Source organism: Glossina fuscipes, unplaced genomic scaffold (genome assembly GCF_014805625.2).
Source record: "Glossina fuscipes isolate IAEA_lab_2018 unplaced genomic scaffold, Yale_Gfus_2 3, whole genome shotgun sequence".
Classification (NCBI taxonomy): Eukaryota; Metazoa; Arthropoda; class Insecta; order Diptera; family Glossinidae; genus Glossina; species Glossina fuscipes.
In genome coordinates this window covers 7,149,337-7,167,849 of record NW_023998417.1, presented here as the reverse complement: position 1 = coordinate 7,167,849, position 18,513 = coordinate 7,149,337, and the positions used below count along the sequence as shown (strand labels likewise).

Here is an 18,513-nt window from a genome sequence, read left to right as displayed (position 1 = left end):
AAATGAATTTGATATTCACAAAGATAGCAATGAATTCTCCATATAAGAGAAACGAAATGGAATTGATAAATTAAGCGTACCAAAGTAGATGGAACAAAAATTGCAAAAAAGTAAAACATATGATTTAGTTAAAATGCCGACAAAAGCTAAGAGGAAAGTGAACAAACAGAGACGTTCAAAATAATTATAACCACAAGTAAAAACTATTTGCAATCAATCTTTTGAGCGCGTAAGTTGTGAAATCGTTATAGAAAATTGGAAAGTGAAGAAAATGTGTAATAATAGGAATAATAAGAATTTTTCTAAAATTTTTCTTTGCAGTAAAAACAACAACAATTATGCTCTTAATGCAAATTAGGTTGCGGTTATTTGAAAACAACAAACAAGACAAGTGTAATAGAGAGGGGAAAAGGAAAGTGATATTAAAAAAAAGAGTTTTGTGCGCCTTAAATCAAATCGGCACATGAACAATGTAAATGTAATGAACTTAAATTACTTGCTTACATTTGGAACATATTGTGTTCATATGTTCCACATCGAAAATTGTTTGTAAATAAGTGTTTTCTTTTTTTTTTTTTGATTTTAAGTGAAGTGAATTTGGTATGTTTTTTTGGCGATATCAATATATATTTATTTAATGGAAATAGAAAAAAAAAGGAGTTATGTTAATTTCTAAAGCGGGAAAAGCACTTTGAATTTTTTATTACCGGCGATTGTCAATAAACTCAAGAATTTTAAAAGTTTTGTCCTTAACATAGTTTAATTCAAACAAAAGAAGAATTCGAAAAAGTTCTTTACAAAATTAAGGTACGAAGCGCATAATGGGGGGGAGGGGTGGGGGAACATTTGGTGAAGCAAAATCATTTACTGCCACAAATCACATTGATAAACTGTCAGTGCTCTTTATAAAGTTCTTCCATGGAAAAATCGTGCGGTAAGTAAGAATTTTGAAATTATTATATCTTTGTCACCCCATTTTATCAAAGCGACAATAAACTCAAGGATTTCGTAGTCGACATAATTTATTTGATTGTAATAAACAGCTCTTCTCCGTTTAAACGGCTAATCCTTGCGAGAAAGAAAATAGTTAGTAAATAATACTTTTTGGTTATATTTTCAAAAACACAATAATATTATAAAGAAAATTTATTAGAATTATTTTTATTGAATTGTGTGCACAACTCTCTTTTCGAACTTGCTAAGTTATATTATAGATAATAATCTTTCATGGACTTTGAATATTGTACTTTTTTCGTCTCTTTGTTTATTGTCAGGTCGGTTATTCCTTTCCCCAATATTGAATCTTAATAGGAGTAGGCCATTGATATTTTAGGACTTCTGCAGACATCTCTTTTGGTACGAATACCTTGAATGTCGATCTTTCTTTGTTTCTGTATTTAACATGCGCCCTTATGTCAATTTCATTATTTTTTAATATTTCGCCTTGGACGAAAGCAATTATATCTTCACTTTTTTGCTCAGGACTACAATAGCTGAGATGAAGAGCTGTACTTTGGAGTGAAGATGGTGCTTTTTTTTTCCTTTTTGCTGATGAATAAGATTTCCTACATTTCGACTCGTTCGGCTTGGAAGATATATCTTCCCGTTTTATTGCTCTTCTGGGAAGACAACTAACTCTTTCAGTTTTTTCATCCACATTTTGACGGTCACTCACGTCGTTTTCGTAATTAGCTGAATTTCCTTTTAGAATTGGCGCAACTATTATATCAGTTTCAATAGGACTACAATGGCTCCCTTGAAGAGCTACGCTTTGCACCGAAGATGGTGCCTGTTTTCTTCTTTTTATTGATGGATTAGATTTATTAAATTTCAACTCGTGGTCACGATCGCTCATCTCTATATCGTAATTACCCAAGTTTCCTTTTAGGATTGACGCAACTTTTACATCAGTTTGTTTATTGGATGACGTTATGGTTTCTGTAGTAACGATGTTACGACGCAATGGTCGATTTGGAGAATAGCAGCCATCTTTATCGGCATATGTAGTAGAAAGCTTTATGCGTTTTGGCGGCGATATGGATGTGTCACTTGATTTATCACAAAGTATTTCTTCATGTTTCAGTATTTTTTCAATATAAGTAGCGTTCTGTTTAATTTCCGCAAAAGTTTCATTAAATAGTATTTCTATCCTTTCAAATTTCTCTTTGACTTCTTTCAAATATTCTACAATTTCTTTCCTCTCCTTTTGACAATTTCGGTTAGAGCAGCTCATATTCATGAAAATGATAAAAAATAAAACAATCACAAAAGAAACAAACGCGTTAAACGCGTAGTTGACGCAAAACAATTAATGTAAGCTACTGCAACAATATATCAAAAGTAATAAACCGTTAAAGCAAGATTTATTTATGAAATTACTAACGATTTTAAAAGTGTCAGTAAATATTTTAATAGCAATTGTTGCAAGAATTTATTATTAGAATTTCAATTGTTGACGTGAGCTTATTGATGAGCTTTCAAGTTTTTCGCTTTATCAACAAAAGTAAGAAAAGATAAATAAAAAAATTTTACAGTCCGGCAAGGTCGAACATTAAATATTCTACATCAGTTCGCTTACAACACAATATTTGAATTATTTTCAATTATTTCAATATTTTGTTTGACTCGCTTGAGGAAGAGAAAAAGAACTCAATTATTTTACATAAAAAATTTGGAAAATTTGCTGTAACAAGATTAAGATTAAATTTACGCCTTAAATTATGAATAACAACATATAATTACATAAACACCTAGGGTTAAATCAAAGCTATGCCATTTCTAATCAACAGTTTTTAATCGTATATGTATGTTTTATCAATTTCTTAATCATATAAACTAGCTTGTAGACGTACTTATCACTTACATGTACATAAATACTTCCTTATATAAATTCTTTGAAAAATAAAATTTTTCAATATTTCTGCACTAAGTTCGATATGACATTTCCGCTAATAGAAGGGAAATCAAAAAAAAAAAAATTCATAAATATGTTATGCGATCGGTTTTGCTGGTCGTGTTGACGATGTGATGAACTTCTTAGCAAGCGGAAGTAATTCTCTCAGTATTTGCCTTTTCGTTAGAAAGCATTTTTAATTACCTTCTTCGAATGTCATATCATAACCCTTGATCTAATCTCTATATTTTAATATTTTCTATTAAATTGAAAAAAAAAAAATTCGGCAAGAATATGTTGACTTAGTCTAAAGTAAATATACGGCCGGTAGGTCGTCTAGATGAAAAAAACAATTACAAGTCTTATATCAACAATTCGCACGTGGTTCGCAAGAGTAGCCCAGTAGATAAGAAATGCCGCCAATTTGTCAGCATTCGTGGGTTCAAATATCAGCGCGGTAAAGTTTACTTTGGTTGTTGCTACAGTGAGCGTTCAGTCGGTAAAGGCATAACACTTACCTATTGCGGCCTTTATATATATATATATATATATGTAAGAAAGCATTAAGATGGACCCACCTTTTATTATGTCGATTGATTCAGAAACTGATTCTAAATCGACCTAGGCCTGTCTGTCCGCTGATTCATGTAAATTTGTGCTCAAGCCACAGGTCTCAATTTTTGAGAAATTTGGTACACTGATGTGTTTTAACCCCGGGACGAACGCTATTGAATCGGTGAATCTTTGGATCGGTCCAGTTTTTCAACCGGTGCACTTGATCAAATTTAAAGAACCCGATATTTCGATTTAGTGATAGATATCACACAGGTTTCTGCAAGAAACAGCTCATAATTATATTTATTATAAAGATGATGAAGTTAAACAGAACCCCGAATGTCCTTTTATGCAGATGCGAACTTATCCGTTTCACTAAAGAGCCAAGAAATCCAAAGGCCTAGGTTTTGAAGATCAATAAGTTATGGTTAACCAAATCAAACGCTAACATCTGCATATACGACATCCGTAGTGAGGAAAAGAAAATTGATGCACAAAAATCTACAAATTTTTGTGAAACGGAGTTACATTCACTCTACACTTTGTTGCGGACGTATGCCCTCATCAATTCCACCAAACTGCGCGCAGAATCTTTCTAGTGTCTGCCACATTTGAAGAAGGAGACCGCCAATAGAAATACTTGGATCGATTCAAAATTTCCCGCTCATAAAGAATTTATGTACACTTTATAGGGTCTCTGACGCTTCTTTTTAGGTGTTGGAAACATTATGGATATTGAGTACAGTACCTTTTCTTCTGTGAATGGAGTGCATTCAAATTCAGATGCATTCTATATGAAGTTGGATTGCAAGATATCGTAAAGACTCATTTATTCGATACATTGATCGTACATGTTTTAAGGCATACGACGGTATATTGCAGTCCGCCACAAGCAGATTCCACTTGACTTCATGAATTTAGGATGTCGCGCAAATCCAAACTGCCCACATTTTAGTATTTGCGACATGAATTTCTTGCTTCCGTAAACGGAATGACAAACTCAGTATATTTTCAAATTTGTGGAAAGTTTGGCAAACAAACACACAAAAATTTTGTCAGTTTTATGAAATTGATAATTCTTCAAATTATTGAAAAAGTCTCGGTGTTTTAGTCAACATAAAATTTCGTAATATAATTGAGTAGATACTGCTATTATCTATTTATGAAATCTATAAAATCTGTATAGATATACATCTTCATTTATATTATAATAGGTCATGTTGAAAAGTGTCCGCAGTCTTTTCCGCGTTTTCGAGATTCTTTTTATGGCTTGCTTGCTCTTTTCAAATTATTCTAAACTGTCATGGGGTTGATGCTTAGTGCCTCCAGCATTGTTTGACAGCTTGCATGGCAGCCTTGCTCCACCAATTGCGAAATTATATCGAATTTTCCATTGCATCGCGAGATGCATCTTTGACATCGAAATGTCCGGAACGGAATCGAGCAAACCAGCCCTGGATCTTTCGTCCACACAAGGCATTTTCCCAATACTTTTCACAAATTTTGTTTTTGCAACGGTTTTTCCAAAAACCATCACATAACGTGTTTGTTCAGATAATTCACTCGTTTTCAAATCAATATAACTTTTTACCCGAGCAAAAAATTAGAAAATTATTTTCACAATAAATGTAAGCCGAAATGTCACCTTTTACGCGGATGTTTGTTTACAATGCCATTAATCGATCCCGCGGAAAAAAACCGCCGAGAATTTTCAATATGATCTAATATATTAATGTCGCGGCAAAATTTCCGAATTCACAATGCAAAAACGCTACTAATTAGGTGTTTTTCGTCGAGAAGGTTTGAAAATCGCAAATTTTCGAATAAGAATCGTGTTTAGACAACTTGGTGTAGAGTATATAATCGGTGAGCCTAGCCCGACTATAAAATTCTCACCTGTTTTACTTTTAAAGCATCGATAGGAGAATCCACGAAAAGGATAAAGTTTCCAGATATCGACCTAGCCCGAATATAATGTTTTCACTTGTTCATGATATTTAAGTTTAGCGATTACGTACAAACAATAATAATTCATAATGTAATGTACTTAGTTCATAAGAAATGTTATCCCATATATATTTCTTTCGTATAAAAAATGAAAATAAATACCTTTTTCTTTATTTTTATTAATGAACCATAAAGGCAAGGAGTTGCTTATCTGCTTTAACGAAACATGTACAGGTTATGTGTTGTATTTTGCATAACCTGTTGACAACTTCTCTTTTCGCATCTACAATATGTCGCATTTTGTAACAGTAGTAACCCTTGCCTGAAAAGCGGTAACTCTCCATTTGACGTTTTAATTACGAAATTGTAAGCAAAGCAAAGACAGAAGGATAAAAAATGGTAATTGATATTAAAATAATCACATTTTGGCATATTAATAATAATGTATTTGAAAACATTAAATAGGCTCGTAATGCAGAGAAGGCTATGTGAGTTGTAGTTGTAAGAAATTGGGAATAATAGAAGATAATGTGTATTCATTTTTGGTAGGACTACACTCGCGCGATGGCGTGCTGCTAAAGAAATTGAGTCCGGTGAAAAGGATCGCCGACCGTACTTAGCTTCGGAATGTTCAGATTTAAGTAAATGCGAGAAATATCGCTTAGAAATCATACGCGAGATTTCGAAGAAGGTGGCACAAATCCAAAATGGTCTGTAAGACACGACACGATTTGTAAATTTATAAAAATACTATCTGTATACTTTGTTTAGCGGGTCTTGGTGAGTTTCGCATACGCGATCTAAACGATGAGATAAATAAGCTGTTACGAGAAAAACGCCATTGGGAAAATCAAATATCAGCGCTAGGCGGTCCGCATTATCGGCGTTATGGCCCGAAGATGTTTGATGCTGAGGGTCGGGAAGTTCCCGGCAATCGTGGGTATAAATATTTCGGAGCCGCAAAGGATTTGCCAGGAGTTCGTGAGTTGTTTGAACAGGAACCTCCACCGCCACCTCGTAAGACTAGGGCAGAACTTATGAAAGATATTGATGCCGAATATTATGGATATAGAGACGATGACGATGGCATATTAATTCCATTAGAGGAACGCGTAGAGTATGATGCTATCCGGGCAAGTGTTCAAGAATGGAAAGATAAAATGGCCACTGACGGAAAATTCGTATTAGATGATGGGGAAAATGAAGAAGACGACATATATCCGTTATCGATACCGGCACGCGAAGCGGCCGAAGAAAGAAAAGAAAGACAAAAGGAAAATAATCCAATGGAATTATTGGCGCCAAAATTCACTGCACATGTTCCAGTACCGTCTCAGAAGGATGTGGAGGAAGCATTGCTAAGAAAACGAAAGCAAGAGTTATTGGAAAAATATGGAGGTGATTTAGATGAATAAACTAATAAAATTTCAGTTTTTGTATAAAATGCTATTTTTCTCTGTTGAGCTCAAGTTGCACAAATGAACTTACTTCTCGTATGTCTTAAATGGCGAATAGGTCGTTACGAACCAAAGAATTTATCACCCATTTTTGGGTCCCGCAGTTATGATCACAAGAATGACTCGGGCTAAATTGCCCTTAGGTAACGCATCAATAATGTAGTCTTCCTCCACCGACAGGGAATGGAAAGTTTCATCTCAATCTTTTGTTTTCCCCGTCATTGAGAACTTCACCCAAGTAGTTAATCGGCTTACAGCGAGATTTTGTGAAACTTGGAGTGATGAGTTCCCATGGTTAGTATATAATCGAACAATAGCTTTATACAGTCCTTGTTATCCATTTTGCTAATTTTTTGCTTCTCTTCGAAACGACCACCGATAATGGACATACAATCGATGATGATTTTATATTTTCGGTAGCGCAAATAATTTCACTTTCTCGTCATAGTGTGGGTACTAATAGTCCGGAATTTTATAACACAGAGAGATAATATTAAAAATTTATTAAGTAATTAAACAGGCTATGACTATGATGGTGAGGAAGTTTTCAGGGTTATTTAACACTACAAATTCAATGGAAAATTTTCTGTATATTTGCTGTCATGTTACTTAGTTAATTTTTGGGCTGAATTGTGAATAGATTTATCTGCGGCACACTTGTGTTAAATTCATGTAAAGATACATAAAGGATTGCACAAATTTTCAAGTTCTTATTAAGTTGGGAGAGAGAGTTCTGTGGATCTTCATTTCATCTTTGCTTTTGCGTTGTCAGTTAAACCAGTAACCTAAGTTGGAGGAAAATGATCCCACTTTGAAGGATAATAAAGTTTTCTTGAAAATTACAATTACATGTATTCGAGCTGCTAGACGTGCCATTCGTAAAAAATATGAAAGATAAAAGATGTCCACAGTTAATTTAATCCCTGTCCTGTCCATCTTTGCAGTATTTTATTGAAGTAATTTTCCTAAGTGTTTCAATTTAGAAAACCTCCGGCCCCGCGCAATACTGATGTGTAAGAGCGAAATTGGTTATTGGCAATGTGGCACAGAAAGCCAGCAATGAAAATTATGAAAAGTCTGAAATTTCATTCCAAAATAAAAACGGGTTTTTTTTTCAACATTAAATGATATTGTTTAGTATTTATTAATATTTTTTTTTTTTTTTTTTAATATTATAACAAGCAATTAATTTACAATTAAAATTAGACAAATAAAGTTCTTACATAAGAAATTAACTTAAATTTGTGATTACCTTCTATTGGTTACAGAAAACTTAACTATGTTGCATGAAAATTATGTGAAAATGCCAAAAATTAATTGTTTTTTCATTTTTATGTGAAACCAGTTAATCATAAAATATAATAACAAAATATTTGATTTAATTTTTTTATTTTTTCTTTATACCAATACCTTACCAATAACCATCGTGATATCGTTTCATATGTAACATGGCGTACTTGTTTGTAGTACATTAATCTATCCGAATGTTGCAGAGAGCTTTACTCATATAAATAAGCTGGAAAACTTTCTGAAAGAGGGACATATAAAAGTTGAGTATATTTTTTTGGTATCAATATGTAAAACACCAGAAATAAACATTTGTAGTAAAACGTCTCTCGCTTTGTTGTCGGTCTTGTGAAAAATTAATATAATTTTTTTTTTAAATGTTACGTTTATAATGTTATTTATGAAGAAACTGCCTCTGGCTTTTTAAATAATTGTCTTGGATGCTGAAAATTCGTTATAGGATTGAATTTTTCCTTTTCTTATCATTGCAATTATTTAAGGATTTATGTGGATGTGTCAATTTGAACATTTTCTTATTTCCCAATTTCATTAGGATTGGTCAATATATTAATAACGGTCCTATCCCCTCCCCTGGCATATAAATTTCAATCGAAATCGTTTTGTCGTAAGTTTGCAAATGAAAGTGACGAAATATTTTAGGAAAATTATTTTGACCAGTATCTGACATATGCTGAGAAAAACTGATGCGTCTCTTCTCCCCTGCTATCGATGGCATCGGTGGTTTTTCGTTTATTTTCTTAAATGCTCCAGCTGCAGCAGTCTTTTTCTGCTTTTCAGACATTAGGTTACATCTTTCTTATCAGGAATTTTCAATTTGTTTTGATATATTTGTTCAGGAGGCAATATTTTAGAAGCTCTCTTCGATGGCAAATTTGTATTATACACGGCTACGGTTGGTTTCATTTTGTCAGACTCACTCACTTTTGTGTCAACGTTTTTAACTAAAATTTTTTAAATTTGGATCTGAACTTTGGTAAAAATATTTATTAAGATCGTGCAAATATTTTGTGTAAAAATTAAATTAAACATGCTTTTCACTGGCACGGTTTTTATATTATTTTCAAATCTATTAAGCCTCCGCGAGATTTGAGATTGATTGACGTTACTTCCTATTACTTGGATGAATATTTTTTCCCCTATCCACATATATATCATTTCAATTACGCGCTAATCGTCATCAAAGATTCGTTCTAAAGCGTGAAATTTCAAAGTGAAAAGTTATTCCAAAACAGATACGTATATGTTTATTAAAAAAAAAAAAAAAAAAAAAACTAAATTAATAAAAGAAAAGTTTAATGTAATAATTAATTTCTATGCAATATAACAAAATTTTCTTTTTGAAATTTTTATTTACCTACGTAAAATAATATAATCATAGTAACACAACACGCGTGCAGACATCTCGAAAATGTCTTATATTTAATGCTTTCATGAAACATCACGTGTGTACACCGATGAATAAGAACGCAATTTATGACTAGTATGTTCTGAACAGTGTGTATATCATCTTGAAAATATAAATTTTAATAAATATATACATATCATGAAACTTTTTGCTTTAATTACTCATATCAACAATAACAACATTTAATAACATTTAACAATTTTAAATTTTTTTGCTTTTATTTTTTTTTTTGTTAAAAAATTTTATTTGAAAAACTCAAGATCAACATAAACATTATTTATTATCACTATTGTTATTGTTTTCTTTTTTTTTTTATTATTATTTTATTTTATTTATTTATTCATTTATTTGTTCTTTTAAATAAATAAATTCTTATTAGTGTAATATAAATAAAATTCAATATAGAAAATATGTTAAATGACATTCACGGAGCACATTAAATCAAACATAGGCATGTGTGCATTTTGAGTGACAAACTTCTGTCTTTATTAGAGCCGCCTATCTTTTCTTAAACATTCTCGCGCTTGACGTACACATATATCTTGATTCTACGATTATTGCCTTTTTGGAAACACGAATCATTTCGCTTAAATTTCATATTTAAAATATTATTACAATCTAATCTTGTCGTCTGTCTGTCGGCTTTATGAGAAAAGTGATTCGTAATTTAAAAATGAACTAAATAACTTGATTGAGCGATCAAGAAATAGTTTTTTAGCAAACCCAAATTATTATGCCTTTGAGTTGAAAACAACTTCAAACTGTAAAGATCGATTCGAGAATCGATCTGGAATCGATTAACAACTGCTTGAGCCAGTGAGCGATGAAGACAGGAGGAGTTCTTTTCTTTATTCAAACAAGCAACAAGCATCCCATCCCATCGTTGATCAGGAAATGGTTTGATATTGATGAAGACGAGGTCACAATGAGTCAAAGAAGGCTTGATCGTAAGAAAAAGTCTTTAAATTACTAAGAAAACCATGGTGTTTCCATCACAATCTTTACATTCTTTCCATGAAATTAGTATACTTAGTTTTGTAATATTGACTACGGGTTCTATTACACATATTGTGCTATAGTCATCGTGATTGTCTTTACCTCTTCTCTCAACTTTTACCAATGGTGTTCAAAAAAAAAGGGTTGTGAGCTACGTATATTCGAATTCAACAAATGGTGACATTATTAGTCATTTTACATGTTTAGTCTGTTTTTGACAGTTGAAAGATCTCAAGGCCATATCGAAGAGCGCATATCACAAGTGCTTCTGAGATGGGAAAAAGCGTTGGCATAAGTATTTATAAGTATCTAAGCGGGATTACTTTAAAGGGGACAAAATAGATATTGATGAATACATAAATATTTTTCGATTAATATGACCTTTTTGTTTTGAACGCACCTCGTATGTAGGCAAGGCTAGTTATCTACTTCCTTTTCTTTTTTTTTTTAACTCGGGGAAATCATTTTATAAATAAATATAATTTTAGATCTTTTTGATAACGGCTGCGAAGAAGCATTATTTTTTCGACACCCGTGGACGGTTGAGGTCTAAAATATTCTAGAATAGTTTTGAATAATCGCCAAAAGTTGGATCTTTTTTTGGATCTTTTTAGTGCGTTTAAATCATATATTCGTTGTGCAACGTTTTCAGCGGTCGGTAATGAACTAAGCATTCGATTTCGAACAAGTGTACTAATTGGATAATAATGACGCCAAGACTTTTACCGCTCCGAAATGCGTTCTTGTTAAGTTAAAATTCTACGTTTTGCATTCTCTAATATCTTTAGGGAATGTATTTTTCAAGTGATTTATCTATGCAGTACATTCTTATGGTTAAGTGAATGAATTTTCATCATCATCTTGAGTCTCGTACATTTCTCTTAATAAATTACCAGCAGGTACATAGAGTATAAAATCAATTAGTTAGATAGATACACACTCGTGGATATATATCGTGTATATGATATCTTATTGAATTTATTTATTTACTTTGTTTTTATTTTTTTTGGATTTTTTTATTTATCAAAGCAATTTGCAAAAAATGTTTGTGGAAAAAATGAAATCAAAAATAATCGGATTAACAAAATTATTGAAATTATCAACATTCTTATAGTTCGAAAATATAATTTCGAAAACATTGAAAATTCTTAAAAATTCATTAAAAGTTTTCGAAATTTTTCTTTAAAGAATTTCTTAATAAATCGCTAAAAATTATTATTTACAAAATTATACCTAAAAAATGTCGATTTTAGCAAAAAAAAAAAAAAAAAAAACAGTTGAACTTTCGCACCATAACCTATAAATTTTTTTTTTCAGGCTTAACAAATTGAAAATTTTCGACAATAATTTCTTCTTTTTCATTTACTTGAAATTAAAAGAAAAGTAGGTCTGGGGCTAGTTAGCTTACGCTTTTAAACAGGCTGAAAGCAGTTTCTTTTCTTCTTTCTCACCAGATGTTCATATCAACTTGAAATACGGCAGAGAGAATATATATATTATGAGGTTTCCATTCGAAACCGTACGACCTTTATATCGACTGAATTGTTATTACGGTTGAACCATGTTCAACATTGATCAACACATAACCCAGTAAAGATATTCTCAATTCTGACCTTCCATGGCTCAATACTCTTTGAATACGATATTATTTATAACTCAATCGCTAGGCTATCTTCTAAAAGCATATGAGTTTAATATATTTAAGCCGTTAGTATAATGTATCGCTCCATAAAAATTGTCTTTACGTTTTTAAAATTTTCAAAATTACTTTAAAAATTTCTTTTCATTTCTGAAAGAATTTTAAAATGTTTTATACCTTATCAGAATCTCTACAGTGGGTAATGGCTGTGTTATGAACTCTAAAGAAATTTTGAAAAAATAAACATAGAACTGCGAAAGATTCCTATTTCTACAAATAAATTTATCCGAGATTGTAGTTGAAATTGTAAAATATCCAGATTTATAGTAGATAATGGAATATTATTTTCGAAAGTCTAAACTATAAGTATAGGGGCTCCAAGAAATTTTCATACTACGATTGACTTAACGTAGAATATTCCAAGTGATTTAAAGCTTTTTTATGCTGACTCTGGTAAAAATTTCGTTAGGAACACTAGGAATCACTGAAGTAAACCATTTTTTCAAAAGACCTAACTGTTATGAGGGTTTTCGAATTAAAAAATAATATCCTAAGACTGTTTGCTTTATTAAAAAAAATATGTTGCTTTTAAAATCTGCTGATTAATTGAATAGTTTTTTATATCCCACATCACTCATGGTACAGAGTATGTTAAGTTAGTGCCAACGTATGTAAAATCCAGAAGATATTCAGATAGATTCAGCTTTTATTATAGTAACCGATTCAGAACTATTTTCTAAATCGATCGAAACTTGTGTGTCCCTTTGTGTGCTCATATATTTTTGTGTTTATTTTGATGAAATTTGGTACAATGACGTACTGTGGCTCAAGGACGAACGCTACTGAAAATGGTTCGGATTGATTCACTTTTTCCCTATTCTAAAAAGTCGTTATATGGAAAAAAATTACCCACACACATACTCACACAACTTGTATGCCAAAATAGACTAATGGTTAATTTTTTTGTGGTGAAAATTTTCTCGATAGTAATTAAATACAACAATTTAACAATTAACTGAACCTAATTCGAACCATAAGGGTCTATTTCTTTCCCCACTCCATATAAGATATCTATTTCATGATATCTTAATAATTCGTAGTAGCGTTTCCGCAAAAAAAGATGAACGGTAGATAATTTGAATCACATAGGTCTATTTCATTGTGGATTCCTACTTATGTTCCCATGTGCGGGCTTTCATAATAATTATGGCTTTGCATGAAAATAATGTCTACTTTTTGATATATTAGTACCGAAACGAGCGAATAACTGTACTAGGCGAAGTGGTGTTGGATATGTGATAGTCGGCGTCGCCCGACTATAGTATTCTTATTTTTTTTTTATTTTTATTTTTTTTATAATAAATTGGCCACGCTATTAGTCTGCGACTGCTGTATATATATATATATAAACCGATAAAATTGATTTTTACCTAAATTATCAGCTAAGCAAACGTAATATGGTAAACTTTCCCGGCGAAAATCTTGTACAAGTATGTGTTTCGTGCCTTTGCACTCAACGATTTCCGATATTGAATTTTTACAAAAATTTTTTAATTTTTTTTTTTATTTATTATAATTGTTTTCTATTAGTTTCTCTCTTTTGTAAGTATAAAATATATTGTTCATGTACATATATTTGTTTGTATATCTAGTCAGGTTTCTTTATATGTTTTATTTATATCAGAGAAATAAAAAAGTTACTTTCAGTTTAAATCTTTACTTAAATTTTGTTAACACCAAAATTTTTGTTCTACATCTCAAATTACATCTCAAACGGTTTGGCATGGATTTAAACCATTTTAGATTGTATTTAGTAAAAAATAAAAAAAAAAATTAAAAATAAACATTTCATGATTATTTCACAGAGATCTGAGGTAGTTCATATATATATATATATATATATAAACTATATATATATATATATATATATATATATTTATTTTTTTTAGTGTGTGTGTGTGTATGTGTTGAGTAAGTTTATATAAATGTGTTCACATATTAGAGTAGGTTACTGATAATACCGTAAGTGTTCCATATCTTCCGATCTGTCAGCAGATCGCTAAGCGGGAAGAATTGAGTTTACCAGCCGTTAGAATTAGTAATTGCTTCAAGTTTTCCTTTGGCTGTATTAAGCGGCGGCTGCTGTTTACCAGCAGCAACGGCAGCAGCTGCAGCCGCAGCCGCTAATAGCGACGTGGAGGAGGAGGAGGTGGGTACAAAGTTGACATTAATATTGATAGGATGCACCACTGGCATGGTGGCATAATTCTTTTCGAGGAGATCAACCCCGTTCAGGAATGGCACCAATACATTATAGTCCACATTAAGTGGCACATAATAGGTTCCTTGACTATGTAGGGCAAATATTGGCACCGCAAAACTGCGTGTAGGCAGTGGTGTGGTCGTACTTGTGGGCGCATTCAAGTGACCTTTATTGTTCGTCAAAAATCCAGCAGGTATAGTTTCGGTTTTTATTTCACTAAAAGCAGCAAACGGTTTCTCCTCGCGCCCAATATTAGTCAACAAAACGGCATTGTTTGTGCATCCGCCTTTACTTGCTATCCTCAAATTACTTTCGTCCATTGTTGCTTCATTATGATTATTGGCTGCCTCAGCCAGTTTACGTTTTTTCGCTATAATCGGTGCAATTTCAGGCTCTGTACCATCTTTAGAATGTTCGGAATGCGCATGCGAATGGTCACTTTGCAGTAATGGTGGGGCAGGGCAGTGTTCACTAGAGGTCTCCTCATCGTGCAGTTCATGATTGAAACGTTCTTTAATATGATTTTTATATTTATAATTATTGTTATGTTCAACATCGTGCGAAGATTCGGAAAAATTTCGCAAACGTCCTTGCAGAAGATTATCGTGATGATGACTAAGATGCTGATGACTATGAAGTGTAAGCAAAGTGCTACGCGGCGGAGGAGAATGCATATTAGATGTGTCCGTGTGCAGCATAGGTTCACGTGACGAATCAAAATCATGATTGCTGGAGTCAGTGTGATGATGCAGCGACGTTGTCGCTGTTGAGGTTATAATTGGAGCTTGATGAGGCAATTGCGACGTTGCACTACCATTATTAACAGTTGAATTTGTAGAGCTGGTCGCTGTATTTGAAGTCATCATCGGTGGAGAAATTGTAGTCGCATTGCTGCTTACGCTATTAGTATTATGATTTGTCGGTCCGGTATGATGATGTTGATCCGTAGCACTGTTGCCATTTAGAGTACCGGCATTTCTTTGTAATTGATGCAAATGATTGCGAAAGCTAAGATCTTTAACATCATTGTGATCATTACTATGCTCAATATCCGAAGCACCCAATATGTCACGTAACTGGCATAAAGGCGGAGCTGTATGAAATGATTGATGCGGACTGCCACTCGAAGCGCTAACATTATCGGCCACGTGACAACTGCGACTTCTAAAACATTCACCTAAACAATGTAAAAAAAGGAAAAAAATTTGAGCTAAAGTCCATGCTAAAGCGGGTCGTAAGGAAAAAACATTTCAACTCACTTTTCATGATCTCGTCACAATGTTCTTGTAAACGGGCTAATAGACGATAACAGAACTCTTGCATTTGACTATCGTATAAGAATTTTGCGGTCTCCTTCATACAGTCGGTATAGCCCATACGGTATTCGTTCTCTTTCTGCAGGCATTCGCTTTGTAAATGTTTCAAATGTCTTATGGCCATTTCGATAATTTCCGTTTTCTCGATGCGACCACGCCCTTTACGTTGATATTGCGGTGGGATTAGGCGTGACAGATCGGCCAAACATGAATTCATCCGATCGCGTCGTCTCTTCTCAATGATCCGATGTGACAATGGATCTTGCTAAAGGATAATAAAAGCAAAAAAAATAAAAGAAAAAAGAAAAAAACCAACAAGATAATCGTAGAAAAACGAGAAAAGGAAAAAATTTCTATTAATTAAGATTATTACGATTTTTTTTTGTTTTTTTTGTTTTGTTTTCATAAAAAGCAAAATATATTAAAATAAAAAGATATCGGCATTAATTTTATATAAGCGAATTTTTTATTTTGTTAAATTATTTATTATTATTATTATTTCTCTTTTCTTTTTTTTTTTTTTTTTTGTAAGAAACACCTTAATACCCTTAAAAACTATGAAGATAAAATGATGTGTGTGAGTGTGTGTTTTATAAGTAATTAAATTAAGATTAAGAGATTATTTAATTAATTCTATTAATTTCGAATAATTAAATTGTTTTTATTATTATTATTTTTTTTTATTTTTTCGTTCTTTCATATATAATTTATTATATAAAAAATATCACATTACAAAAAAATATATAGAAATTTTGTGTGCTTTTTTCTCTCTCAGTTAGTTATAAATTTTTGGATGCGATGATGCAGAACATTATATGGAATATTTGATCCAGTTTAACGACGATAGTTGTTGGCATCCTGAGCTGTCCAGGCGGTCGAAATTAGGTCGAAAATGTTTGATAGGCAATTTTATAAGTAAATACATTTTTTCTTTTCTTTTTTTTACTGTACATGAAAAGGCTAAGGCGTACAGTTTATGTGCGTAAGGCAGTTAGTTTCAATTCGTGCTGGTTTATATTACAAAGTTTATTATTTATTCCTATACCATGTTATTTTCTCTCATTATGTTTTTTTTTTTGTTTTTTTCATTCACAATATAAATATAGTTTTTTTTTTATGATATTTACCCTCGAAGTTTTATTACGTCTTCCGTTGGCATATTCTGCATCATCCTCGCTGTAGCCGGTCGCGTTTGTAGAAAAATTTAAACTAGATTCTGTGCAATAAGGAAAACTCGACACAGCTGCTTCACTGTAATATTTGTTGTTGTATGTAGTAGTAGAAGGAGTAGTAGTAGGTAGTAGTAGTAGTAGTAGTAGTAGTAGTAGTAGTTGTTTTTATTGGTTGTTTTTATGGAAAAAGAAATAAAGGAAAATACAATTACTTTAATTTATTAATAACACATATATATATATTTATTAGTATTTTTTTGTTTTTTGTTTTGGTTTTTTTTGGATTTTGATTTTGCACTTATATTCATAGAAAAACATATATATACTAATAAATAATGTATAATAAAATTCACACATCAAGGCTCTCCAGACACGTAACCACTTGGCTCAGCTTTTTATACCAAGTCCCTTAATGAATCAATGTCTCTTTGACAAAGCTATCGTATATTTATGTATATTTGGTTAAGACATCAGAGCATCAATTTCAACATAACTCGTTTAGCTCGTTTTTAGTACCAATCGCTACGATAATCTTATAAGAGATGAAAATATATAGAAAAAAAAATTGAATGCCAAAAAAAAAAAAAAAAAAAATTATGCACATAAAGATTTTTTAAAACAATACAAAACAAAAAAGCAAAATGTTTTGTGTTCATACCCACCACCCAATGCTGACGGTCCATTACATTTAGTTATTGCCAGGGAAACGTGTTAAAGATACCACAAAGTGTATCTATTATAATGATTTAGCTATGTCCCTCCGTCAGTTCCTCCACCACCGTATAGTTGTCTCTTTGCCTTCTCTGCTCTCTTGGCCGCCTGCTGTAGTATGAATATCATAGTAAAACTTGGCATGCGTTTTACTAGCTGACGGTCATAGAATAAATTTGAAAGAGGTCGTGACCTACCACCAAAGATACATTCACTCACAGTATGTAAAATATATCGATCTAAATTCTTAGCACAAACAACATTTGAGGGGACCATCTAGAGGTTCGAGACATGCGTTACGCGATTATTGGGATGGTGGCTATTCAAAATTCGCCCAAAGGCGAATATAATTTGTTTTGTTTTTTGCTTTAAAAAAAAAATTTTATTGAAAAGAAATAAAATAAACACATACCCGTCGAAATAGCGTATTGCCAAGTAAGTAAAAGCACTTCAAATATAAAAGAAATGAAAAAATAATTGAAATTCATTTCAATTATGAGAAAATGAAATGATGATAAGAAAACGTTTTTAAGTTCTATCAACACAACAGTTTAACTAATATACAAATTTATGCCCATTTTATCGATGCTCCTTTAAGTGTCAGAAGTTAGGTACAGAGGCATATAATTTAGAATCAGTCAAAGATGTTTGGTGTTTTAATATTTTTTATTTTATGTTAATCACTAACTGTTCTTGCCTTGCTGGATAACGACGATATATAACATGTTTTACATAAAAGACTTAAGAAAGCCCACCCATCCCACCTTAGCTTCTCAGTCCTTTGTAAAAGAGCAAAGAAAGCCATCCCACTTTAGCTTCTCAGTTATTTGTAATGGTCCTAACAAAGCCAC

The 18,513-nt window shown here is 32.1% G+C and overlaps 2 protein-coding genes across 4 annotated transcripts in view; one reads left to right on the top strand and one right to left on the bottom strand.

Moving 5' to 3' along the window:
• Positions 1 to 5,703: 5,703 nt before the first annotated feature.
• Positions 5,704 to 6,879, top strand: LOC119634901 (pre-mRNA-splicing factor ISY1 homolog). Its single transcript, XM_038029324.1, has 4 exons — positions 5,704 to 5,794; positions 5,861 to 5,883; positions 5,945 to 6,105; positions 6,167 to 6,879. The coding sequence occupies exons 1-4, from the start codon at positions 5,792 to 5,794 to the stop codon at positions 6,808 to 6,810; spliced, it is 831 nt and encodes a 276-aa protein (XP_037885252.1). The 5' UTR covers positions 5,704 to 5,791; the 3' UTR covers positions 6,811 to 6,879.
• Positions 6,880 to 14,134: 7,255 nt separating this feature from the next.
• The window catches only part of LOC119634900 (transcription factor cwo), a 31,353-nt gene continuing 26,974 nt past the window's right edge, over positions 14,135 to 18,513 (bottom strand). For 2 of the 3 annotated variants that reach the window (XM_038029320.1, XM_038029321.1), the window contains exons 3-6: positions 18,075 to 18,110; positions 16,907 to 17,030; positions 15,723 to 16,044; positions 14,135 to 15,640 (exon numbers count right to left, since the gene is read on the bottom strand). In XM_038029320.1, coding sequence (XP_037885248.1) covers positions 14,280 to 15,640; positions 15,723 to 16,044; positions 16,907 to 17,030; positions 18,075 to 18,110 — 1,843 coding nt within the window. In that variant the 3' untranslated portion in view covers positions 14,135 to 14,279. The remainder of the gene's footprint in view (positions 15,641 to 15,722; positions 16,045 to 16,906; positions 17,031 to 18,074; positions 18,111 to 18,513) is intronic. The other variant, XM_038029322.1, reaches the window with a different exon arrangement.